The sequence below is a fragment of the Ammospiza nelsoni genome, chromosome 8 (genome assembly GCF_027579445.1).
Source record: "Ammospiza nelsoni isolate bAmmNel1 chromosome 8, bAmmNel1.pri, whole genome shotgun sequence".
NCBI lineage: Eukaryota > Metazoa > Chordata > Aves > Passeriformes > Passerellidae > Ammospiza > Ammospiza nelsoni.
Window position 1 is genome coordinate 22,716,977 of NC_080640.1, and position 27,972 is coordinate 22,744,948.

Here is a 27,972-nt window from a genome sequence, read left to right on the forward strand (position 1 = left end):
CAAGAGGAGTTTAATTTTTAGCTTTATTTCATCTTTCTAAATTTCCAAAGTCAATAAACAATAGAATCCATTTCAACTGATGTTTCCTTCATTTAGCATTCTCAATTAAAAGAATATCCCTGATACCCTGTTGCAATTTAATTTTAATTAAGGCAAACTAAGATAATCCTGAACCTACTTTCAGTCTTTTCTATTTTTGCTTGTATTCTACTCCCTTAATTTTACACAAAATTTTTGCAATGCTTCAATCTACAGGAAAAGTGTAATACTTTAAAAATTTAATCTAAATTTAAACAGAGACTAGTAATCTGGCTGATACTAAGAATAGTAATTTTTTTTACTTATTGACTTTGGTACAATTTTATGAGTCCTATTTCTCACCTGAATTTCATCATATCAACAAAATGCAAATCAGTGACACCAAATTTCAAATGTAAGGTGGGAAAAATTTTATCTTAAAAGTTATCAAAGAGCTTTACAAGAATTTAAGTATTAGTGTTATTCAGAAAGATTATTTGCAGTGATGAATGGATGTTCTGTAAATAATAGTATACTGACTGTTGACACCAGTATCTACTTCTGGTTTTTTTAAATCTAAGTCACCCATAAGTGTTGTGACTAATATGACTCTGAATAGCAAACCAGCCACCAGTTATCTGAGTTCAGATACATCTCACCTTTTACTCAGAATTAATACTGTTTAACAGTATAAATATAAATAAAATCAAAAGATACTTCATATAATCCATATAACATTACTCTTAAAATTCCATTTTAATTACAGGAATGGATAGAAACTGAGCCACTTTGATTGAAAAATTATATTTTTCAGCAGCGATGGAGTATAATTAAGACAAATTTAAATAATTACATGAAAATGGAAAATCACTTTGTTTTGAGAAAATATTAGGCTCAAAATGATGACAAATGAAAAGGCTAAAAATGGTAACATATGGCTGATGCAGTATCTTTTAGGGCTATTTGCATCAGACTTACATTTCTTAAAGAACCTTACAGTATCACAGTCTCCAGCAAACTCATGCCATTTCCTGAATTGTAAGAATTGATTACTTTATGGATGCTGAGCTGGCATAAAATTCACTATTTCTAATGCTTACCAAAGTACAAAACCTGTCAGAAAAACAAATCTTCAAATGTCTAAGAAAAATCATTGCAGCAATAGGGTTTTATGCACCACATAATTGTTCCACTCCAGGGGCTGCCCCCCAGTTTCAAGGCCAAATAATTCCCATCAGTAGCAGCTGAATAAATACGCCACGAGCTAAAAATCTTGCTAAAGAACAACCTGCTCCACTCCCTGTAATTGTACTAGATTTGATAAGAGTAATACAAACTTTATAAAGGTTAAAGTGAGCAAGGTCTACTACAATGCCACAAATTGCCATTTTAATATTAATCACATTTGTATTTAATACTTTCTCCTATTGAGGCTTGCATAGGGTACTCTGTCACATGTACCTGGTGCTGAGCACAGCTGACTGCTCATCACTGTTCCTGTGCAGCACCATTTCTGTGCCTCACTAATAAAAGATAACAATATTGTAATGCTCCATTACAAATTTTCTTCTGTACACAGTAATTAGACCTTACAATTCCATTTGTGAAGCTGGTTTTCTGTCAGGTCTTTGAGGATTAAAAAAAAAAAAAGAATTAAAAAAGTGGCAGGGGGTGGCACAGAAGGAAGGTGGGATAGTGATGTTTGCTACTTTGCACCGGGGATCTATAAAGGTCTCAAAATGCTCACAAAGAACAGGGAAGGGAGGAAAGTCTGCAGGTATTCATGTTCATGTATATGGGATTTCCCTTTTCTTTTTTTTTCAGTATTGTTGAATTCCAGCTCTGGTATTTACTGAAGAGAGAGAGCTCTTTTCCTCCTGGTTGCTTAATTAATATGGCACAGTTGGCCCTGTGACTCTGTCAGAAATGACACATGCGTCCAAAGCGGAATGGGTGTCCTTGCTGCAAGGAATTCTATTTTTAAGCAGAAATGACTCATCAACTACTGGGGTGTCCCAAAAGCTACAATTTGTCAAGCTGTCAGGAGAAAAGGGAGGGGGGAAAAAAGCAAAAGAGGTCACATCTTTATTTGTATCTGTAGCTTAAAAGCAGAGGGGTAGGGCTGATTATATGTTTAACTCCACTCTAAAAAGCAATCTTCTATGCAAGCCATGTTTTGATAACAGCATTATGGTCTGGTATTTTTAAAACCTCAGCTGAGTTATCTCCTCTTCTAGATTATATAGATTTGGGAATTTGTCCAGTGCTAAGGAAGAACGCTTCTATCTCAGTGTGCACAACTAATCTGTCTACAGGGAAAGAAAGCATGGGACAAAATATTTGCAGATGCATTGTCAGATGCTTTGGGATGAAACAAAAAATGCAGACATTCATTTGGAAAGCGGGAAAAAAATAAGGAAAGATTCTAACATGTAAATCAATTATACACTGGTGGGGTTTTTGAAAGAATTTGAATTGTAATTTAAGAATATGTTCCCGCAGTAATACTGGAAACACATCAAGCAACATGGTATGAATTTATGAAAACAGAGAAGTGAAACTGAGCAGGCCATAAATGTGATTTATACAGTTTCCTTACACAAACTGACCTTCAAATTATTGTGTAGGTGGTGAAAACCAACACGGGGCAGGTTTCCTGAGAACTTGTTTGCAGTGGAAGTTACTAGAACCTAAGCTATTAAATCTAAACAAATAAATGCTAATCTAAATATTTTTTATCCATATTTCTTAAGTCAGATCTAAGTCATTATCCAAAAATGCATATGTAAGCATAACAGTGTCAATAAGCTTATTTTACTGATGCTCTAGAAATAGTAAATTATTATTCAGAGACAACAATAATTAGTAAATTGTAATTCATGCCAGCAAGCAAGCTTGGGCTTCAGATGCTGCATAACATGTAGTGCTGCAACACAAATATAATTCTCAAAATAAATATAAATTTAAAAGACTAGCAAACCACAGGAATGAGAAATGGAGATGTTCTATTACAATCGGTTTTTACCCATAGTCATGGAAAGAATTTTTAAAAGGACATTGATTCAGGGGTTTTTAGCAAACAGACATAACTTTTAACACTCTGATTTCATTGGACTCAGAAACTTGAGTTCATGCAGAGATATGAATTGCATATGGTATCAAAACTAATGCAAGTTTTATGCAAGCAGGGCAGCAGAGGATAAGCTCCTGAACTTAAAATATAATTTACAAGTATGGTTTTCTAAACATGCCTGACATCTGCCTTCAGGTGAACCTCCAGGTGAAAGACCTTACTCTTGCACAAATCAAACTCTGAGATCCTGCCCTACAGAAGGTAATGGAATTTAGAGCAGATGGGAATAATCTTCCCCAAACAGAACTAGAAATCAATGAAGACTGCTAGGAATCAACTAGAAGCAGCTGTCAATCTGTAGTTCTTTTTCAGCCTGATGTTTAACCTGATGCCTTTGGATTTCTCAGTAGACACAAGCAGAAGCAACTCATTGGGAAAGAAAGATGCAGTTTGGCACACAGGAGGGTTGAATACCAGTGTTATTCAAATGTCCTTTAACAACAGGCTTGGAGAAAACCTGCCAGGTGGGACAAAGATCTGCTACAGCCTTTGTCAAGCCTTGTTCAGGTATCCCACATGAAGCATAACAGCTTCATCTTATGCTTCATGGGAGATACCAAAGCACCCCTGGGATACAAAACCAAACCACCCCTCAGCAGAGAGAAAAGAATTTGATTCACAAGCATTTTGTAACATCCAGGTCCAAACATACAGGTTTTAATGTATTTCTTACAAACAGCTCCAGAACAAGCAGCAAACTCATTTGCCATAAATGTCACTTGTCATAAAGTGTCAGAATGGACTTGGAACACAGTCGGAAGAAAAATAATTTTCTACCTCGTGGTACTACATATTTGTTGCATTTGTTATTCATTTTCAGATAAGAAATAAAACGCTAGCATCTAACATGAAATTTTCAGAAACATTCCTGTATGTCTACACAGAGAAAGATTTAAAACATCTACACCCTCCAGATTTAAAAAAACAAAAGCAAAAACAAAAAGCAAAACATTCACACACTAAATGACCAAAGTGTTATCTAAGTAATTGTGGCTTTGAACTGCAAAGCAACACATTAGGAAAAAAAGTCGGCCCTGAGCTAGGATCATACATCTTCTCTGGGCTTGGATCCATATGTCTTCTGAGTGTCTCTGAGTTTATAATAATATCAGTAATGAAGTTACAAAAGATGAAGGTTTTAAATGCTCACTTTTTCTCCATGGCAGTTTTTGGCAAAAAAATATTCCTGTAAGATTGAAATTGTATAGACACACTTGACGTTCTTGCAGGCTTAGATATTCAGAGCAAAAATGTGGTCCTAATTTCCATCTAGCTTTCCAGGCCACATAGTTAGCTTTACATTGCAGAAGACATAATAATCAGATATTCCAACATCCTACCAACCAAAACATCACCAAGTATAACTTGCACAAGCCAAATACCAGTGATGCAGGAAATTCCAGGATCATCCTTTGATTCTCTTTTTGAATATTTCCCCACTGTCACGGCTATCAAACTTTCCTTAAGTTCCAAACTAAATCTGCAGTTGCAAATTATATAGATTTTATCATTTCTCCATGGAACGACCTATGAGTACCATTCCACTTCCCTACTGGAACACTACCATGTCTGCCCTCCCTATTCAACAGGGTGTGACATTTTAGTGTAAAATCCTGCTTCTTTGAAAAAGCCTTGTAATATAAATATAGCTAACAAGTTATTCAAATTAGACAATATCTAAGTCAGACCTCCATTTCTGATTAATTTCCCCAATTCATTCTTCAAAGAGAGAAACTTGAAAGAGCAGCACAGCATGTCTTACTCTCCTAAAAAGTGTAGTCCTAAAAATGTGCCAGTGGTACAGATTTTTGCCTAGATTGAAATCAGATTTCTGCCAATTAACTAGAAACTGGAGAAGGAAAAACTAAAGACCAAATGTTTAAAAAAAACAGTACATTGCACTTAACCCTTAAAAAAGAAGGATCTGATTCCTGAAATACAGTACTCTCATCTAGGAGATAACAAGAATTTAAACCATATAAGAATTTGCTTACGAAAAAGTGAGGACTTAGCTATTTAATGATCGAGCTCTTAAGCCTGCTATGTTCAGTAGAAACACATTAATTTAAGTGACAGATATTTACTTAAAGGCCTATCTAGCAACATTTTCATACAAATAAAGTCAGTAAATACCACTGCACGTACAAAGTTTTGCTATTTCAGATTACTGACTTATTTGTAGAACAATAAAATTATACAAACTTGAACTTCAGTGATTCCTTAGCATGGCATGCAACTGGCTGCAGCTGGATAAGCAGCTTTGCAGAAAATGACCTGAGTCAAGAAGTTCACTCTAAGCCAGCCATGGGCCCCTGCAGTAAAGAAGGTCAGCAGCATTTTCCAGGCTGCTTTAGGAAATGTGTCTCCTGCCCAAAGACACAGGCACAGGGGAGTGAGACCAGTGAAAGGCACAAAGATGTTAAAGAATTGGAGCCCTGTCATATGAGGAGGGCTGAGAGGCTCTTCTGTCTGAAAAAGGCTGAAATAATCTTACCAACACCTATAAACACCTGAAGGAGCCTCCTTCAGGTATTAAGAAAAGAGAGTCAAATTCCACTCAGTGGTACTCAGTGGCAGTTACTGGGATCTTTTACAAGGCCCAACACTTCAGACAAGTAATCCCACTGGAATTTATCTCATCATCAAGGTTGTGCATTACAATTACTAAGAATTTCTGTAGAACACCAAGGGATAAAAACAATACCCGAAAATTTCCCCAGAGCTTGATTTGCCAATTTTTATGAAAGAACTCTATTTTTGTTTGCCATTTTATCATTCAGAATGTTGCTCATTTAATTCATTTGCAACAATTCATTTTCATTATTTAGCAAACACAAACTACTGGCATTGATTAACAGAAACTTCATTACAGTGGTTTGTCTAGAGAACTCAGAATATTTCCATATTGCCTAACCAGAGACTCTGTACCATGAGCAAAAATCAGTGTAATCAATGTATTTCATTAACGTGATAAAGAGATACAGAGGAATTTCCTTTATTCATTATCATAATTTCCTAAATAGATTGGAGGAGTTATTCAGGTAGTGTTATACAAATTTTATCTGCAAATAATTTGCCAAACTCAAGCTCTCTGAACATGTCAGAGAATGAATGCAAACACTGAGCTAAGAGACTGATAGTACATAAATCATGCATCTAATTTTTCAGTATGCCTCACTACATCCAGATTTTTTTAATAATTCAAGACAATACACAATTGGTGGTTAAGGGACAATGTCTAACAAAACTAGGAGACATATAATCATACCTAATCCCTTTGTCCTAGAGAGGCAAGTGCATAGCAACACATGGACAATCATTACCAGGTGGGTTTTCCCCTCCACTGTGGCCTGTTTCTTTTGATTTTTGCCTTATAATAATCATATCACTGCTGTTGCTGGATTTGACTCATAATTAACACCATCTGTGCCTAACAAAGACCTTCAATCCTCCTGGAATTCAGCTGCCTGCAGAGGCCATGCATTGAGCTGCTCACCCACCTGGCTTCCACTGCAGCGTGCTAATGAGAGCAATGAATCTTAGCTATGGACACTTTCCCAGGAACATTTGCAGAGCAGTGAAGAAAATTGAAGTTCATTGTCACAACTAAGGCGGCTTTCTTCTGGAAATAACTTTTCAATTAAAGCAATAATGGTGTACACTCAGCACCAACTACAAGCACAGTAAAGATAAAATTAAAATACTTAGGACCAAAAGTCTTATTTAATGACGTATCAGTTTAAAGGGTATGGACTGAGGCTTTATGAACACAAACTTTGTGATTTGCTGAGAATCAGCAGTAGGAACAACTGAAGTTACAATTCTGTTATAATATTAAAACCCACGTTACTTCAAAATAAATACTTACAAGAAATTCACTTACATATTTAAGCTAAATTTTCTTTGAATCAGAAAATTACACCTATCACTCCATTTGACAAGTGAGCAGTTAATATAACTAAGGGGAATTTAAAGTTTCTTTTTCCCTTTTTAGGTAAAAAATAGACAAAGAGAACACATATAAACTGGATTTCCTTCATCATAGAACAAAATTTATCAGCTCACAGAAACTGATGCAGTGCTAACAAAATTAAAATTAGCAAAATATTAAAATTTTACAATGCCACCAGCTGCAAGGTACTGTGGTAAACTCCCCTCACAAGAATGCAGGGAATAATACTGTTTTAATCTACTTGCCAAGACACAGACCATTGAAGTTTTAGCAATTTCAGCAATGGTAAACATAATCTAACAGCATTTCCTTGAACCAGATCCCAGAATTTTAAGTCAACTTCTATATCTCTTAGTCATGCATCACAAAAAAAACAAAAAAAAAACCAAAAAAAAAAAACCAAAAAAAAAAAAAAAAAAAAAACCAAAACAAAACAAAAAAAAAAAAAAAATATATATAAAAAAATTCGACTGTGTACTTAGCATGAAGAAATGCTCCTGTAGCCACTTAGTGGGGATTAACGAGTGTACTAAGGCAAACTTTATAAACATAATTAAAATACTTTTGCATGAGTAGATTTCACTATAAGCACGAAGGCTTGAAACAAAGTTTAGTACAATTGAAATCCTACTTACTTAACTCCTCAAATATGAAGACTGAAAGGCTATGTAAAATCTGCGCACACCCAAAGTACTGGTCAATACATTACTTGGGAGTACAGAACCATGAACTGCACAGGACGTCCTCAGCAAAATGATATAGCATAGCCCTAAACTGGTTACTTGAGGAAAAAAAGAATCAATATTTTACTTTTCTATGCCTTGCAAATTGAAAAGAAATAATACATTCAGAAAAAAAAATTGTAACCTGAAAGCTATAACAAAATCAAAGCTCAAACTGAGCTTTTTCTATTAACTGATTTCTGATCCTATTAGACTCATCTTCATCTTTTTTTATACATCAGGCCAATGAGATCCACTTAAAATTCAGATGTCGCATTGTTGATTTACAAATTAATTTAAAATTGCTGTTTCCTTGAAGGGCCACGAAACCGAGAAGGAATCATCAAAAATGTTCTACAGATTATTCCAGTTACTATGGAAAAGCTTAAGGACTTGTAATGAAAATGAGATTGGTATCTAAAACCACTTGAGTGTTTATGTTTACACAGACTTACTGAACTATTCAGATAAACCTTATACCTCATACATGTCTGTAAAAGGGGTAACACAGACTACACAAATGAAAAAGATGTGAATTCTCCTGGGCAGTAACACTGTATCTGTAATAAATTTGAATGAATCATCATCACCAGGCTTGCAGGATTTTTGTAGAAGATTTTGCTGAGCAAAATCAAATGTCTCTCAAAAGACAAAACACAGAAGCAGTAGCAAACAAGCAGGAAAGCCAAACACAGTACACTATCACAACTTAGCCTCAAATGTTCCCACAAGAGAATTCATAAGGACTTGAGACACAGTGCTGCTTTCAGGAGAAAAAAAAAATTCTAGTAAGACTTTCCAAGAGAATTTGCTAATGACACTTTTCTCATGGTGCTGTCACACAGGAAACTTCTCAAAAAAAATATATAGATTTCCAATGCATCCTTCCTTCCTATTTTATTCTCATGCAATGGCAAGAAACCAGCATGAATCCTCCAAAACAAAAAAATCAGACTTTTCACATTGCAATGTTTTGGTAACTAAGTTCTAGTATAGTATCTCTGACATGTTTCCAGATAAATTGCTGCTGAAAAAGTAGACAAAAATCACCTAGATTGGAATCATAAAGTCTAACTCTTAGCATAGTTAAAACAGACTTGCTTCACCCTAAATAATAAATACAACAGCCAAAAAATGAACTCAAAGGCATCACAGGAGATAGAAGAAGCACAAGAAAACTGTTTTCCTCGAGGAAATCACAGTCCTTTCGAAAAGTCATCCATATACAAAATAATTTGACCAAATTCTCAAAAGAATGACTTTTTACAAGCATGCACTTGCAGATCTTCAATACACTGATATAACACTGTATTTGATTCTGCATTGCTGAAATGGGTGTCAGGTCAGCAGAATAAAATTAAGCAGAACTTTTCCCTTTGGGGATATATATAGGGTGTTCTACCATAAATTAATCCACACCAAGATGTGTGTGTAGAACTAAAGAAGGGTAAAAGGGGAGAAAGGAGGAGAAACTGAAGAAAAAGTGTGCAAGTACAGTATAGTACAGTATGCTAACATCAGGTTCCTGAATTTAAACTGCAGCACGAGTTAAATGTTGACTGAAAACCAAGAGAAATACCCCATTAAAACACTTGTTGATCAGGCAATCAATAAGCTGGTAGTAGTACTTGGATTGGGTGACCCAAAGAAAGCTCAAGTCTCCCATGTTGTCAGCTTTGTTCTTCTTAAGGAAAACAGTCAAAGACTCAAAAATGCAGTGCCAAAAATTCATTATATATTGCACTAGTTTCACAAAAACCAATCAACCTGAAAATAGCTGTAGTTGATCTGAAATCGAAACATAAGTAAAAACAGGTTTTTATCTATTCCACATTTTTGACCTGGAAATATCAGGTATCTAGAAGTTTTGCCACTTTGCTTTAAAAAATTTTGCAGAAGTCTTCAGAAAGGGACCACTTTACATAGTTCAGTGGTGACATATTAAGGGAAAACTGCTAAAATTAACAGAAACACTCATTACAACGTTAAGAAGGAAAACCAATTGTCCCCACTCCAAGGCAGCTCAAGACAGAACTTGAGTTTTCCCACCACATGGCCCCTCCCCACAAAGAAAACCTCTGCTTTAGTTATTTGCATTATACTTGACACATCTACGGCTTCAAACTTGCACAACACAGAGCTGGCATCCACATACCCAAGAACGTCTTTTGCTGGTGCCACCACATCCTAAATACCAGGATGTACAGATGTCAGCAGTGGAATGTCTGATTTTCTGAGTCACAGAATGACTGGTTTAGAACATTACTACTACCATTACAGACACTAGGCAGGCTCACATGGACTGACTCTGGCGTACAATCTTAACAGCTGCAGAAATGGAAAGGCTTAAACTAGCTCAGAGAAAGCACAAGCATGTCATCATAGAACTTTAAATTGCTATTGATTCTTCAGAATATCACTCTCCCAAAAGAGCTGCATTCAAGGAAGAATATTTTTTTAAGTCCCTTTTTATTCATTTATTCTGTGTTAGGCTACCAGTGTGCCTGTTACAACACTGACAGTGCCCAGCTCGATGTGAACATAAGGGTGGAGTATGAACAGTATCAGAATATGGTCTGAGATATCTTGTTTGTATCAAACCACCACCCAGTCTGATGAAATTTTCTTCTGCCTGGCCAAAACCACACCACTGTATGATAACATCAGAGTAAACCTAAAAAATACTGATATGCTTTGCAGAGCATTATTAGTTCACCTTATCTTGGTAGAAACCTATCACGCTCAGAAGCTGGAAACACAGAGATGCTCATACTGTCTAATGCATGCAGAGGTTTTCAGAAGTATTCTTGTCAGTTTCCCCAGATGCTTTTTCCTCCTCCAAACTGCAATTTCCTTACAAATATTTTTAGTCTGCATTTCTTATCCTAGTCTTGATTTTGAAAGAAAGATTGTACACATGTGTAATGAATATAAAAACTATAATTTTGCAAGAGTATGTATAATCTAACTACACAAAAGTAGTTTTCCTCTCCATTCTACAGATCCAATGTGACTGTGTTCAATTCAGTTTATGTAATATTTTTTTCCTTTCCTTGAGTTATTTTTGTAGAACCTTTGCTATTATAGAGTTCTTTGCACTCAGGCGATGAGACCAAGCACTGATTTGAAGTAGATGAATGGAGAAATTCAGAGATGTATAATTGCTGCAGGAAAGGAGAGAAAGGAAAATGTACTCAAATACTCACTTTGATGAATCTATGAAGTATATTACAAGAGCACCAATACTAAGAGCGAAGACTAAGACAACCTACAAAAGAAAAGAAAAGAGTAATTATTTAACACCATTAACCATTAATTCTTTTACATAGAAAAACAAACAAAAAAAAGACAACAAAAATAAATCATAAACTACTTTAATTTCAGCTCTTATTTTCTTTAGGAAATTAGTCCTACTTGAGCTTCAAACATTATATATCATCAAAGAATGCTTTCTTGCATTACAAAGAGACAAAAAAATCTGGCTTTACCAGACCTCTTTGTCAGGATTGCTCATTGGTACATAAACCAAGAGTGACCAAACTTCCATTTATATGGATGTGAAACCCACAGGAAAACTGTAAGAATGCACTCATGTCCATAGAGACTACAGAGAACTGTCAAATAGTTTAAAGCAAAACTTGATGCAGCACATGATAAAAGTTTTGTTGACAGTCTTAACATTTAAAGCTACAGATGAGTACTGGAATAAAACCGTCTTGATTCAATACCGGCTTCAGACTTCTTTCTGAAGCTGCTGTATTATCAACAAGCCTGAGTGAGGATCACAGTGCAAGGAGGGGACACACAAGGTTTTCATTCTAAGCAGACTTTCTGAAACAGTGTAGACATCCCTCTGCTCCCAGCTGTCACTCAGTGCTGTAAAGGCAGCATCTGAAGCACGGTATAATAATTATTACATAAGCAAACTCTGAAGTTCTGCATGGCCAATATCAAACATGTACATATCTTCCAATAAAACATCATTAATGTATGAATGTTACATAATTAATACTAATTGTTAAAATAACTATTCAACTGAAAGCTTAAATAATTTTTCTTTACTTTTATATCCTGCTGACCATAATATTTTTTACTTTGTGAATTTCTGAAAAAGAGTACTTTGCCTGAGTACAAGTATCTGTTGTCTTGTCTGATGCATTATCACCTGAACCAGTGAGAACTGTCCATCAAATTCAAGAATCAAAGCATGAAATGCATTGAAATAACATTTTTACTACCTAAGTCTAATCTATTTCTGTTAACATCTAGAGTTTAAATCTTCTTTCATTGTGTACAGGTGTTGCAAGGTGAAATAAGCTATTAAATGCATATCAACTGGTAGTAGTCTCACCATCACAAGAAATTATAGTGGTGACTAGAACATGTGGATTGTTATCTGACTATATATCCCAAATTATGATTAGCAGCAATCCTAAGGCCCATTTTTCTCTGAATTAAGATAGTGGGAATCACATTATTATACATACTCTGCCCTACCTGTTGGAATATTCCAAGATAGATACAAACACGGTTTCAATCTGAATCAAATCTGCTCCATAATTTATTATCAATCCATTTCAAGTGAAGTCTGATTTTTTTTAAAAACAAAATTTTAAAGAGTGCTGAGTATTCTGAGAACACAGAGCTTACAATTTTGGCAAAAAATTTGCTTTTCCCAAACCAGTTTTAAACACAGCTATTCACTTTCAAATAATTTAAAGTCAAGTATTAGTGGTAATGTTTTACCCTGCATTCTGTGGAATCATTTCTATAGTAACAGCACCCTCAAAGCCACTATTAAATATAGGTATCTCTTAAAAAAAAAGAAAGAAAGAAAATAGCAATAAAGAAACAATAAAAAGCAAACAACCTATAAATAACAGAAGAAAGAAAAGAAGAAAAAACAACCCCAAAAAAGCCACAGGACAAAAGAGATTTACCCTACGGCAGGAGTCTTGGGTTGCAGAATGCTGAGATGGCCACTTAATGCTGGAAATGAAATTTTAAAAACTAAGATTGTAATCCTTTTGGGACTCTATAAATACTCTTCTTATTCATTCAAGTTTCACAAAGCACACAAGGGCTTTGTAAAACTTTTATTTTCCTTTTCACATAGCAAGTCCTGAGTTATGACTTTCAGTCATTGCCTCTGACCCAAAGGAGTCCTGTAGAGCAAACCCCGCAAAACACTGCATCAGCTACATTTCAGTTATAGCCAATCCTTTGCTAATCATCACTGTGCTGCCTAAATCTTACAGAGATTCTGGGTGAGACCTTCCAAAACACTTAAGGCTTTCAGGTGTTCTGGGATAGTCCACGTAACTGCCACTAAAATGCAAAAATATATATATATTTATATACACATCTGATTTTAAATCAAGGCTTATTTTCTCTTCTGTTGCCTTGAAACAACATGATACATAATGTCTCAACAAACCATAGAAAGGGTATCAGAAGAGAATGGAAAATGAAACTCCATTTTTTTTACCTGCTAGCAGAGAAACACATTTTTCCTTTGCTAAGTGACAGGGGACTTGAGCTGAAATTGAAACCATCAAGTGTGTGGGAAAAGCAGAGCCTGAACCAATCAGGTTAAAGTCATAATAAAATAAATTTTTAAAAAAAGAAATAGATTTTAACAAACCCCAAACCCTTGTATGCTATATGATAATGTCCCAGATGTAAGTTTTTTGTATTCCCATTTAAAGAACGTGGAGGGTAAGCTGGTTATTCAGACCCAGGATGACAATTACTGAGTTTGCTCTAGTGTTCCCTAGACTGCCAGGGAAGATAATAACTGTTTTAGAGACCTTACTAGGCTAGAGGGGTGTTACAAACATAGACCCATACCCCAAAGTCACAGCAACTCAAATCTGAGGGAGGGAAAAGCACACATGTATGTGAATTACTGCCTTTCTTGTTAACTAGGCCATGGCAAGAAGTTTGCTTCCTTTGTTTATTATTTCAACGTGTTTGCCAAAACATTGCAATTGCTACACATCTATTATAACCCTCTGTACAGAAGGAAAGAATCCTTTAATTTATAATAGCTTGCTGTTTGTATAAGATTGTGAAATGTGAACTCATTTGCTAACAGCTATACTGACTAAGCACTTACTAACAAATTAAAAATAAACACCAATCTGATTAAAGAAAAGAGGGGGAAATACATGGAATACTTGCTGCATATCTCTAAATCTATCATAAAAAAAGGAACAGAAAAATCCAGCCCCAGATTTAAACAAAAATGAAGAATGCCTTTTTATGGCAAGAGTCAGAGAAGCTGCAGATAAAATTCATCTAAGGAAAACTAAAAATGTTTTGACTGATTCCAAGATGTTCTAGAAGAGCAGTCAAAATTTAGGCATTCATAATAAATATGAAAAGAAAAAAGAGAAAGAAAAAAAGGGGAGTTTTGATAAGGGTGTAACAGCATAATAATACTGCAGGCAAGCACCAACTCCGAGAAACACTGTCCCAAATAGGCTCAGGCCCTAGCCCATGTAACAAAGGGATAATCCAAGGGGTGGCACTGTTCCCCCTACAACTCCAAAACTGCACTATTGAAGAAAAAGGGGAAAGCAAGAAGGCTGGTTCATTAGACAGGAGGGCTACAGTTGTTAATGAAGAGACTCCAGAGCAGGAACTTCAGACTCTCATACCCTGTAACGCTTGAACGTCCTGTGAAAGTTGAAACAGAACTCTTTGAAGTTTCAAAGGCAAATTCGTGCTTATACAAGATTAAATTATCCAAACATAATTAATACAAAATAGCATAGAACTCAAGAGGCAAAGCAGAAAATCAAAAAGGAATAATCATTTCTTTTTATTTTCCTCCAAAATTAAGTATTAAAATAGGAAGTATGCAATGAAAAAAAACCCAAAAACTTTCAGAAATCTGTAACCCCTAACACCTTGGGGCATCAGAGAGTTCTTATTTTTTCTGACAACAATCTCTTCTGTACTGTTCTTCGAAAACATTTCTTTCAAACTCTTATTCTATGGTTAAATTATTCTACCCAAAAGCCACTGTAATCCTTAGAATATAGTAGGTTTTTAGTTACTAATATTTTTTGAAATTTACTTGGTTTTCATTTCTATATTCACACAGTAAAATCTCTTAATAAGATACTCAGTTTTATCAGCTATGATTTTAAAATAAGATTTCATTTGTTTTTATATTTATAATTAGTTATGGAGAACACGAATTAGTTCCTGTATACATAAAGCTAAAGCCTCAATGATCCATCAAACTTTTGTTACAAATGTCTGCACTACTAAGATGTGAATAGCCTGATGTTTTGATCTAACTTGGATGAAAATTCTCATACCTTAAATATAAACCCCAAATGTCCTTTAACCATCAAATAAGAAATCAATTGTAGTTCTTTTATAGACAGACAGAATTTGCTTCTCCAGATTTGTTAGAAATGAAAACCATAAAAATCTAAGGATCTACCTGCTTCAAGTTACATTTCAGAAGTTATCAATTCCTTCTAGCTTGGCAATCCCAGCATTACTTTGTAGACTCTAGGAGATGCACCCACATCTCTGCAATTTAACAAAAGTGAGACCTTCTTGACCATAGAAGATGCAGAGTATCTTACCTAAAATTGCCAACTCTTAGTACCCGAGTTAACTTAATTGCTAACTTAGATACTTAATTACTAACTCTGAGTTACTAAATCTTCCTTTTGAGCTTGAAGCAACTAAAACACTAAATCCAAATTTTGCAATTTTTATAGCCACATTAAAAACTTTTCAGAAACCCAGACTTGAAAATCTTTTACAAGATTTTACATGCAAGTCATTTCCTTTCAGTGACATTTTACGATTTTTTTTGTTTACCGCTATTACACAAAAAGGAGTTAACTAAAAAGTTCATCAGGTATTAAACTTTACAGTAACTAATTTAGTCATCAGCACACAATAAAAACAGTACTGTAAATTTGGCAGCTTTACAAGATTTTTTGCTATATAAATTTTCCCCTTCAGCAAAGCTCATAGAGGCTTACATTTTCCAAGACAAGTCTGAGTTTATCCAAAAGAGATGGTGAAGGGGAGTGAGAAATGATTACCTGATAAACCAGTGGGCAGTAAATTCTCCGTAAACTTCTGTCAGAAAATTCATATCAAGGATTTAATTTTAAAACCAAAAGGCATCAAAGTAGTCCAGCAAGAGCTCTGATTGATGACCATGAGTAATCAGAAGTCTTGGTTATTGTCCTTAGTCCTACCATTCCTGTGATGTGTGACAAGCACATTACTCGACCTCTCCAGGCTCTCAATTCTCCCTCTTGCTTGGATTTGGCAGGAATACTCCATGTCAACTCATCAGGGCACCCACTCCCTTCACTACAGGTGTTTGCAGGGGATCTTGCACAGCTGAGAGCTCTCCTGAGGCCACAGCAGCCAGCAAGACCCCAAACAGGACATGGCATCAGCGGCAGCAGCACTGCCTATGACAGCAAAGGGGTTTTGTGCATTAAAGGGTTTTATTTAAGTAGAAAGGTGTCAGTAACTCTATGATAAACTTGTTGCCAATTTTTCTGGAACTATACTTTTGGTACCACTAAGCTACTACCCAGTATAATAAGGTTTTAATTTATTACTAAAACTAAAATTCTGTACTTATGGTAAATACATCTTTAAAAATACAGTTCATATGTAATGCATCTCTTTTTACAGACTTGAACAATATTGATAAGAAATATAGAAACAACATTATTTCTGGGACAGAAAACAGATAAGAGCAAACAGAGAAGAGTTACCAAAAAAAAAAATTCGCACGTATTTAGTTCCCAAATATCTAATTTATGCATCAGAGCAGTAATTTGGGAATATCTGAAAGGTACAAGTAAAAGCCATGGTAAAGGCCTGAATCACTGTGAGCTTGCCTAACTACTCATGACTGTAGTAAGTAACTGATGTAATAAATCACGGGGAATAGAATATGAAACATCTCTGAATGAAACCATACTAAGGAGAATTAGCAAATTCAGTCTCCCTGCCACAAACTGTTTTCTTCTCTCTCCAATAAAAGATTCAGCTTTCTTGCATAGACTTGAACAGACTACATCTCATTTGGGCAGACTGCTTTTTATAAGGAATGCTGTGAAATCAAAATTAAGGAATTATTAGAGTACACATCAGAAACAGAAATAAAAAAAAAAATTAAACAAATAAACAAAAAAAGGACCTCTATATGCTTTGCCACACACAGTTTAAATATGATTTGAGGAAAGATTTTCAAAAAACATTTTTGCTGTCATCTGTTCTGTACATGCTTCAATATATGTTAATATTTCAGCTTCACTTTGCTTTCTTGATACAGATTGGGGTTTTTCTCAACTTTCTACTGACATACTGACAATAAAATGAAAACTTCTGTTAAATCTATAAATGTGAAAAGACTGAGATTTCCTAATTAGTGAAAAAAATACAAGACAAAAAGTCCCATCTGTTAACGGTGCTCTGTAGCTTGAAGTTAATTAGGTTTGCTGGGAAAGTGCCTGGCAATATGACCAATTAAAATACATGCAACTTTTCCAATTCTGTATCATTACTCAAAAAATAGCAGTACCTTCTATCAAAATGTGCCACTTTCTGGAGCTAAGTGGATGGAATTGTATGTCTGTAAATATCTGCATAATTGAGGGGCTTTTCTTCTCCCCAACCTAAAAGGCTCTTCCTCCTGATTACCTAGCAGTCACCTAATTAAGGTCAAATTCACTCTTTGTACATTGGTAGAAGAATAGTTCTCACAGTGGATGTGTGACTGGGTCTACATCCATGCTGAGCAAAAGCGTTTTGTTGGTGACCATCACCCGCCCTACTGGGGATGTCAATGCTCTCCTTTCCAAGCTCCTCACTGTCTCACTGCAGATAAAGGCTGCCAATAATCCTACTTGTGTTAGGCATGTTGTTTTAGAGACACCAGTGATGAACTGTCAATCAGATCCTGCAAAAATTAAACCAACCAGCTCAACTGCAGAACTGTACAAAGGCCAAAGAACTCAGGGAAGGGTCCCCTGTCACACCCTGCACTGCACCAGAGCAGCTCTTACACTGGTGGCTGATAATACAAGACATAAAACTAAGAATAGTGGTAAAAATACCAGAGAAGAATAATACAATAGGGTAAACAAAATGCTGTGTCTTTAAAATGCTAAAATCAGAAAGATGTCTCTGAAGTAAATGGTTTAAGGTAAGGAAACCACTCAAACAAGATCTCAAGAAAAAATGCAGTCCCAAATGTGGACCTTCTGAGAATTTAGGCCTCTCCCTCCAATTCACAGTGCATTTGTACAATATTATACATATTAACAGTACTGGTAAAGGGAGCTCAAGCTTTACTGCCATGCCATAAGAAATTACTGAAAGGAAGTACATTTCTTTGTGAATGAATCATTTTAAGGATGACATTTAATGAAATTATTTACCTTATACATTCAAAATTAATACTAGATTGTATGGCAGACAAAAGGAATCCTCACATTCCTCAGTTATTTTGACATTAGTCTGACATGCAACCTACACAACAGACAGTCATGCCAATAAATGTTCAAAGAAGAAATAGAGAAAGAGGTTACTCCTCCTTACTAAGGTTTTATAATTGAATAAATTGGTAACTTTTCAGATTTTGTGTTACTCGGATTTCCTGCTACTATTTCTCAAATTTCAAAGAGCAGAACTCCAGAAACACAGCAACAAGTAACTTCCCATTTGAACTGTTTAGGTTCTCAGTCACCAGAACTCACACATACAGCAAAGGTAGATACAGCTGCGCACGTATTTGGCTTCAGTAAAGCCTAGTAAATTTTCATTCAAGAAAAAGACTGAATCAAGAATGCTGAAATCATTCAGCACACAACAGAGCATTTGAATGCTTGTCAAAGAATGTACTTTAAAACATTATGAAAACAAGACACAGAAGGGAAAAGACTCACTGCTAAATGCATCTGACAGGCTGCAAAAGGAGTTTGCTGCTGCAGTACTAACATCACAGCTCTCATCTTCCATGTACCATTACCTAATGTGGGTTTTCTCTTAAACCTTTTATAATATAATAAATGTAATTTAGCAATTCCATTTCCAGACCAAACATAGAGTATAACAATTTCTGATACTTGCAAATACATTGGTCAGCTTCTACTGTAAGTCTAGAAAAATCCATAACTGTTTCATAGACTTCTAAAGGGAGGTAGCCATCAACATGACTTTTTGAATAGGGACCACTAAACCTTCAGCCATTCACAGGAGGATTTTCAGGAGCTCACTGCTCCTCAAGTCATGTTCTCTGCTCAGCAATTTGGCACAGCTTAATGTCAACTATATCAGAAGCTTTCTGTGACAATTAGCAGGGATATCAAACACAGGACCATGAATGAGGAAAATGAGCAAAAGGAAACTACGTCATGTAGGAAGGGGGGAAAGTTGGCAATAGATCTAAAGAGCACAGTATTTTTGAAAGTCACCTTTTTAAGCATCTTTTTCCTCCTTTTTCTCTGCCATTGTTTGTCCTTCATTCATTTTGCCAAATTTGATCACTTTGACTGATAGCTACAGGAAAATCTCTCTCAAACCAATCTGCTTTGAAGATGAAAAAAATTGACTTTTTATCACTAGGAATAAATCTAAGCCTACTTAATCATCCAGCTATACATGAGAATTTGTGAATACAAAAAGCTGCCTTTAATTAGTGTACAAAATAAAAATATAGAGTGCAAGTCTGAGCATTGTAAATTGTAGCACTCAATAAATTTTAGTCATTTTAGTAATTTAGTCTGAAGAAGTCTGATAGTTCCAAACAAAGGCATAAACCTCAATAATTTTACAGAGGCTATGTCAAAACATAATTCTTATCAGACCTCTCAATTTCCGACAGCAACAAAAAAAGAGACAATGTGAGCTCTTGTGGTTTTTAGACTAATTTGAACTGAAAAGGCTGCCAATTAATTATTTGATACAGTCATTGATCATGAGATGTGAGTTCTCCAAATAATTAAAAAATAAAATTTAGCAATTTCAAGGGAGCAGGTAAATCTAAAGTAGACTGTTCAGGGTTGTGGTGATCTTGGTTTATGGGTAAGCATTCACTCACATTAAGAAAGCCAGTTTCAGTGGGCTTTAGAATAACATGGAACAAAAGTTCATACAGGTGTTTCTGCAACTTGAAAAAACATGAATACATATTTTCCTTTTATCTTAGGTAAAATCTGCATAAGCATAACTATATGCTTCTGTAGGTCAAATCTTGATTCACAAGACTGCACTGATATGCAGACCTTGATATTTCAGAGAAAGACAAGGAGGCCTTTGATGCCATCAATTACAGGCACTGGTGATTTCCATACTGTAATTGTCAAGGTGATGGCATGTTGTGAATATTGTTAATCTGGAATTATGATTCAACACTATCTACCAAATGATAGGAAATTTACATGAGGTATGAAATTAAATCAGTGATTTGCAACTATCACTAAAGGCCAATGCAGAAAACAAACGATGCAGCAAGCAAAAGTAAAAGCTATTTTACACAACAAACTTTTTCTTGCAGTGAATGTTTTTTCTCAGTAGTAGGATGGAAAGACTAGTTTCTCTGTTAGGATGCAAAGACTGATTTATTCATCCAACCTGCTCCCTGCAATTTTTGTTTTGCTATGTAGTTATAATTTTAAAACTGCAAGCTTTATTGAGAATCTTTTTCTATATGTCCAAAGACTTGCATCTTTATTTTTTATGCAGACACCATTTTGAGGCTAGAGACCTAGGAAATTGCCTACTGTCCCACCTGCTTTATAGGGTCCTTTATAAAGGTGTAAGAATGAAAGGCCACCAAGTTCATTATGATGTGGTCTTATTCACAGGCATAAAAGAGGGTGGAGAATGAGGAATATCCAACTTCAGCTTATATTCTGTTTCATAAATGTCAGCTGGTACATAATTTTTCCCCTTTTCTGCATGCTTGCTACAGCCTAGCTATAGTCTCTTTCCAAGGCACTTCTGAAAACCACCATAAAACCAAAATTGGAAAAACTACCAGGCAATCACACACTTGTCATGGTAAATAAGATTTATAAGATATATTCTTACAACTCCATGTCTTTATGTTAATATGCAGTTTTAGTTGACATTTTAACAACATTACAGAATGGGTAGAAGTTGAAAGTACATAATGGATTTGAAGGTTTTTTAAGTGTTGCAAAAAAATATATATATTTTTCATGAACTATAAAAAACATCCAGGAGCAAACCTTGTGAAAGACAAAGTGGTTTTCTCTGAATAAGTACTGCAGAACCTGGCTGAGATTCCTGTAAGGTAAATTATGCCATTTAAGTGTAAACCCTTTTCTTTTTTCTTTTAATATGCTTTCCTGCCCTGCCCCTGAAACTCTACTTATTATTGAGCTCCCACAGAGATTCAGTCCAATGTTGCTTTATTCAAAAACCATTTTATTTTAAAATAGGTCACTTTTCTAGAATCTATTCTTAAACAGAAAGTTTGAAAAGCAGATGTCAATGAAATTACCTTTTTAGCACATCTTTATCTGTAACAAGAGTTTAAGTCTTTAGGTTGGGTAAGGAAGTTTCTCTGTCCCAGCTGTAGGCCCAGCTGCTTTCCTCCACTGCGCTACATCCACTTCTCTGATGCTCAGCCTCCCCTAAAGACACTGTTCTTGTCTAGTAAAGGAAAAGTTGGCAGGTAAAAGAGAAAGACCATCAGGGTGAGTGAGTGGTCTATTTTGGTTTTCTATCAAACCAAAATCTCATCAATTGGGTTTTGTCAATGACCTCCTCCCTCCTCTGAGCCACTTCACTGCACTTACAGCCCCACACACGGGACCAAAAAGTGAGCAAAAACAAGAAAATTGTTATAAGTAGTCCAGTGACACTTTAAAAATGGCAATAACACTTGAAAAGTGTTTATACCAAATCTGAAAATGAGAAATATTTATACTGCAGTGATGACACTGCACAAGAAGGAAGACTATCAAAAGTCCTAATGCTAACAAATAATTTGTTTTCTCAACAGCTTGGCTGACATGCTTCCTTTCTGACTCTCAGGCAGAGCTGGAAGACAGAGCTTTCAGCATTCATAATTTCAAACACTATGTTAAAATTCCATTTTGCTGATTGCCTGAAACCCCAGAATGCCTCTCTGATCAATCTTACAACAAAGACCCATGTAAAAGTGTGCCAAGGCAGACTGCTGACTCTGAAAGGGAGTCCATGTACTGATTCATTAATGCCACTGCCAGCAGCACTGACACATTCCTTGGAGATATCTTGCTCAAGCAGTTTCTCAAGCCATAGTTTAGTTTCTTATCATGGTTACAGGTGTATTAGACACCAGGAAGACCAAGCACACAGTCATGTGCTTACAGGACTGAAATTAAAGCTACAGCTCTCTCTTAACTATAAGAACTAGAGTAGGACGTCACTAGTGACAAGACCATGCTGCAGGGCTACTCCACAACATAAAACATGGGCATGAGGAAAGGCTGCTGTGGATGAAGAGAGACTTTGCTAGAACAGGTGACACTGATTTTGCACACTCTGCCACAGACAGTCTAAGGTATAAGCTGCTCAATAACCAAACAAACTGTATTATTTTTGACCAGTTCTTGAGTGAATTAGAAGCAAATGACCACTACACTGAATAAATAGAGCACCTGTTTGTTGTGGTTCGTGTTTATTGTTAAATGGTCCATTCTATTATCCCCCCCACTTTCTAAAAATGGAGCAAGATTTTAATATGAATCATCTTCCACCTCAATAATCTTGACACTAAAAAACGTTTGGTCAAGTTATTACCTCATCACTTTTTAAAATCAAGTATTTAACATCAATGAGTCAGTTATTAAATAGTTCTCATTTTGTCTAGGAGCTTTTAAACTCTGTGGCCAGGTCAATGTTCATGTATTTCATGTTCACTCTCCAGTCTCCTGGTGTATACACAAACTAAAATGAAAAATTTACATTACCCAAGTGCACTGCTATTCCTGTTTCACAGAAAAAAAAAAAAAGAGAAACTGTTATTAGTCTGATCTCAGAGCGAAGTGTTCTCAGTACAGGAACAGCATTTTCTCATGTTGACATAAAGTATGAGGATTTTACCATCTTTTTGTATTTGTTCACATGCACAAAATACTGTCTCCAGCAGACTGATGAAAACCTCATTCTTTCATCTTTTTTATAACAGAAAACATTTTAGTGGACAAAAGTTCCTGCCTTCAGTTCAAGCTCCTGAAGATTCTTCACTGTGATGCAGAACTCAAAGGAGATGCTGAAATACTACTTTGAAGAACACTCTGATACAGTAGTGGAAACCACAAGAATTACTGGGGTTTTGCATATTTTAAGCTCAGACTGTCCGTGGGAGTTTAGGATCTCGATTGCTATAAAACTCCCTAGGGTTTGCACGACCTGTTTGTGGTAGTAGGGCTGGGGGGCTGCAGGGGTGAATTCTGAGAAGCTGCTGGAGGTTTCCCTACACTCAGCACTGCTGTTGCTAAGGCTGAGCCCACCAGGGATGGTGAGGGCTCTGGACGCTGTGTCAGGGAAAAGGCAGGAAGCAAAGCACAGACAGACCGTAACAAGAAGGAAAATAATATACACAGCATACACATTAGCTTTTATTTAACTCTAAAATCCCACATATTGAATTCACCTGTTTATAGAATGTACATGTTCTTCACACTATTTCTTTCACACCATGTGGACTGACACAGTTGAAAAGTAGGCCATGCAAGTTCCACATGAATAGTGTACTTCAAAAATTGTCCTGGCAAGTTGTTTAAAGAGCCAGGTTTTTCTCTGCTAGTCCTTGTGCAGGAAGATGTGTTTTGAATCTGAGACCTATATGTTTGAACTTCTAATTGGAAGACCACAATTAAGCTTGATTGTATGAAAACTGAACCTGTTCTGAAACATAAAAATACTAGCTTCATCCTTATTTTGGATTCCTCTGCTTATTGTATGTGTGACTAAAATTCACTCCAAGTCCTACTTTGAGTCATGAACTTAAGAGAACCTGGTTTGCCTTTTTTCCTGCACCAAATCAAACTCAAATTTGAACCAACAACTGACACTCAGCCATCTTCATTATCCTATTTTTCACTGTGATGACGAATTGAAGCTCTTTAATGATCTATCACAGTCAATATGTGTTAGTCAGCTTTTAACGTCACTGCAATAATGTTGCATAAGCCATGAACTTAAGAGCTCCTTTAGTTGCAATTTCATGGACTGAGGTTTATAATACATCCATATGTTTCAGGTTTTTTCACCATATAGAAGCAACTTGCCATTTAAAACCAATCAGTCAAAACAAATACTTCTTAATCAAATTCCTTCTTTTTTTCAGCTGAATTATATTGCATTTTTTCATTGATTATTGTATGAGTTTCCTGAGTTTTATATGATTTCTTGGATTTCTAATTTGGTGAGGCCTGCAGAGCTGAATAATATGACAATATTAAATATAAAAAAGATACAAGCAATGTTCTAAAATTGAATGCCAAATATTATATAAATCAGTGTCAAAATAAGACACTTCCTCAGATATCTCAACAGATGAAGCTGTGGTACACTAGGCCTAACTGGTATACACAGAGAGCAAAAAATTACATTTAACAACACTCGTAACACTTGAAAAATGAAAAGTATTTCTCTTTGTACACTATTTTTTCCATTTAAGAACAAAGACAACTTACTGGCATCATTCAGTTCTGAAAGCTTACTGAAACCTCAGTTAAAGGAACATTTTACAGCAGGAAAGTATTGTCCCTCTGCATTCGTCAACTTGATAAACTGTTCCATCCAGTAAGTTTTTCTTTTAAAATCTACTTTTGGCACAACCAAAATTATGTAACCTGTATGAATTTTTCTCTATTATTTGGAATAAAAAAGATCAAAGTGTTATTTCAACCATTTCAAAAACACATTTGAAATTTTATTTCAGAACTTTTTTTTTGCATTATAATAAATAAGGGTTACTTGATGAGTAAGAAAATTATTTACTGGTTTGTGCAAAATAATGTAGTATCAAATGCAACTTTAATTGTACCAACTTGTCAGACATCACAAAAATAACCTGCCTGACATATATTTCCACCACTCATTATTCTTTTACTGCCTCTACTTTGTTTCCAAATGAAACTGATTATTACTGCTAAAGTATTACCCATCTGGAAATATATCATCTTCTCAAGGGCCTTGCTGATTTACTAACTATCAACAACTAATTTCCTTGGTGAGTTTCCACTTTGCAAAGGCACTCATTAAAATTCACAGGTTTAAGTGTTTAGTTTGTTCTCCTAACAAACACTGTAAAATGCTGTTGGGGCAAGAAAAATAAATAAACCTTCCAAAGTATCTTATGAATAAGCTACAAAACAGAGTACACTATCAGGTTTGACTCATTGTTTTCAGCTCCAATATGATGTCACAGCATAACAAGGTAATTAATGTATAATTAGTAGCATCAGTAGCAAAAGGATCGCTTTGCATTATGTGAACAAAACCGTATCTCTTCTGCCTCATGCATGCCTTTTATCTACTCTGCATAGCTGCTACAGGGGCAAAAAGAAACTAATTTTGTTTGACTTCATGATTTTTGGAGTGACATTGAAGTTAAAAATCCTCTGATAGGTCCAACTTGAATTTATACTCAACAGCCAACTGTATCTTTATTCTAATGTAATTTCTCTGTCGAGCAGTATCTAACTTCAGTATATACTATCAAATATCTTCCAAACCCTTATTAAACTTTTAAAAGCAAGACATGTACAGAAATTTACCTCATACCAACATAATTAACTTCTAGCAATATTTTTTGTTCTGTTAAATTACATTCCACAAACTAAAGAGACGGGGCAGCCATTTTCTTTTGTTTCCTCCATTTGTACACTTCTTACCAGCTCCTGTTCTCCTTTCTTTTGTTGCCTTACATTCACAAACAGAATCACAGAACGAGGTTGGAAGAGACCTGCAAGATCATCAAGTCCAACCTATGCCCTAACACCTCAACTGGACTATAGCACCAAGTGCCACGTCCAGTCTTTTTTTAAACGCATCCAGAGATGGTGATTCTATCCCCTCCCTAGGAAGAGCATTCCAGTACTTTATTATTCTTTTGGTGAAAAACTTTTTCCTGATATCCAACCTGTACCTTTCCTGATGTAGCTTGAGACTGTGTCCTCCTGTTCAGTCATTTGCTGGCAGGTGGAAGAGATCAACCCCACCTGTCTACAACCTGCCTTCAGGAAGGTGTAGAGAGCAATAAGGTCACCTCTAAGCCTCCTCTTCTCCAGGCTAAACAACCCCAGTTCCTTCAAACATTCCTCATAAACAACTTTTCCACATGCATTTTCTCCTCAAAAGATGTTCTTTAGATTTTTAGGTAACAAGATTTTGTGCTCCATGTATCTAAACACCCTAAACAGGTTTGCCTTTGGCATGACAAAGGGCCGGGTCTGACTCTGCAGCGTGGAGCTTGTCAGCTGGCTGCCCTTGCCTCCCCAGGCTGTTAACTGGCCAGAACTGCTCCTTGGCAAACCTGCTCGCCCTGCCTTTAATCTCCGTGCAGGGCTGGCTGAACACACAGCACATGCATTGCATAACACTTGGCATTACACAATTATTCAAAATAGTGGAGGATAAGGATAATTTCATTGAACATACTCACAATAAAAAGCAAACTTTACATTAAAAAAAGGAGACTGTGTTTCCATTAACTAAAATAGGTAAAACAGGGCATGGCCTTTGACAGATACTTTTTTTGCAAGGCATTAAAGTCCAGACTAGTTTAAGACTTAGAAGACAAAACTGAATTTTGATTTTAACCGATCTGATAACCATGTTCTCTACTGCTTCTAAGACGGAGATATACATTCATACAAGCTCTCAGTTCTCACAAAACCCTGGGGGAAGATTATCACTAATAAAGCCTGGCACTTGGTATGTGCTAATATTCAGCTGTACCCAGTAGAATAGCACTGAAAAAACATTTCCCTCAAAATAATTTTATTCCTAGAAAATATTCAATTTCTTAAAATAACTCCAGCTAGGAATCAACCACACTTTTTCCTTCAGTTTCAGTAAGCAACCTGCTCTGGAATATTTTGATCTCTACTGTGTCTAGACCAACACAGCAAAGCCTGACTTGAATTTTTGAATATACCACTGGCAAATAAACATGGTGATAGATACAGAATCCAGTCTTGTACAAATAACCTAAGTAGGAGACATCATTTTCAGGATATGGCAATAAACCAGATCATATCCAAGGCTACATCCAAGACAACTACATATAATGAACCTATATGAAGATCAGCAGCTCCATGGCAACATCACACACCACACATAAACTTCCCAAGAAATCAGATAAATAGTGAAACACCAAATGTATAGTAAGCTCCATCTGCCCTTTCTTTATTGCCCGAAGTACCTCATTTGCTTTTCATAGAACTAGGTGCGATACCCCAGTACTACCAATTATACTTTAAAGAACAAAGCTGATTCATTCTGCCTTGAAAATAACACCTGTGCTGGGTTAATGAACATGTATCACAGATGCACAAGTAGCACTCTCCTGGTGTTTTCCAAACTGAGTAATGGTAATGTGGGAGTTTACTGGGTAAACTAAAGGCAACAAGCATTACTCAGCTGCTGAGATCTGTCACCTTTCTCATGAAATGCTACTTTTACATGTAAAATTTCTCATTGAAACAGAGCTATTTGCAAGATTGTGTATGAAGTCTGAATGGGGATAGATGTGCATGTTGCTTTTTTCAATGCAAACATGCACAAAGTTCACGCAAAACTCTACTCAGCCAATGCGAACATCCAACATGGAAGTTCACTGCAAACTTGTACAGTTTTGGCACTTGAAACATATTAAAGAAAGGAAGAGTTATGAATAATATAGTTGTGATACTGAGAAATAGTTATTTTAGAAAAATTAAGATGCTACAGTATTTAAGATTAGCATGCCCTGACAGATATCCACACTTCTAAGCACTATATCATGAATATGTCTCCCAGATCCCAGTTCTAGTCACACACTTGTCTTTAGCATTTCTCTGTATTGAAGGGCTTTTTTCATCTATGAATGGAAACTCACAAATTTATTTGCAGGTCTC

At 35.8% G+C, this 27,972-nt stretch overlaps 1 protein-coding gene across 10 annotated transcripts in view; it reads right to left on the reverse strand.

Moving 5' to 3' along the window:
• The window catches only part of KCNMA1 (potassium calcium-activated channel subfamily M alpha 1), a 413,353-nt gene that overhangs the window by 220,890 nt on the left and 164,491 nt on the right, over positions 1–27,972 (reverse strand). For all 10 annotated transcript variants that reach the window (XM_059477360.1, XM_059477359.1, XM_059477354.1 and 7 more), the window contains exon 3: positions 11,032–11,093. In XM_059477360.1, coding sequence (XP_059333343.1) covers positions 11,032–11,093 — 62 coding nt within the window. The remainder of the gene's footprint in view (positions 1–11,031; positions 11,094–27,972) is intronic.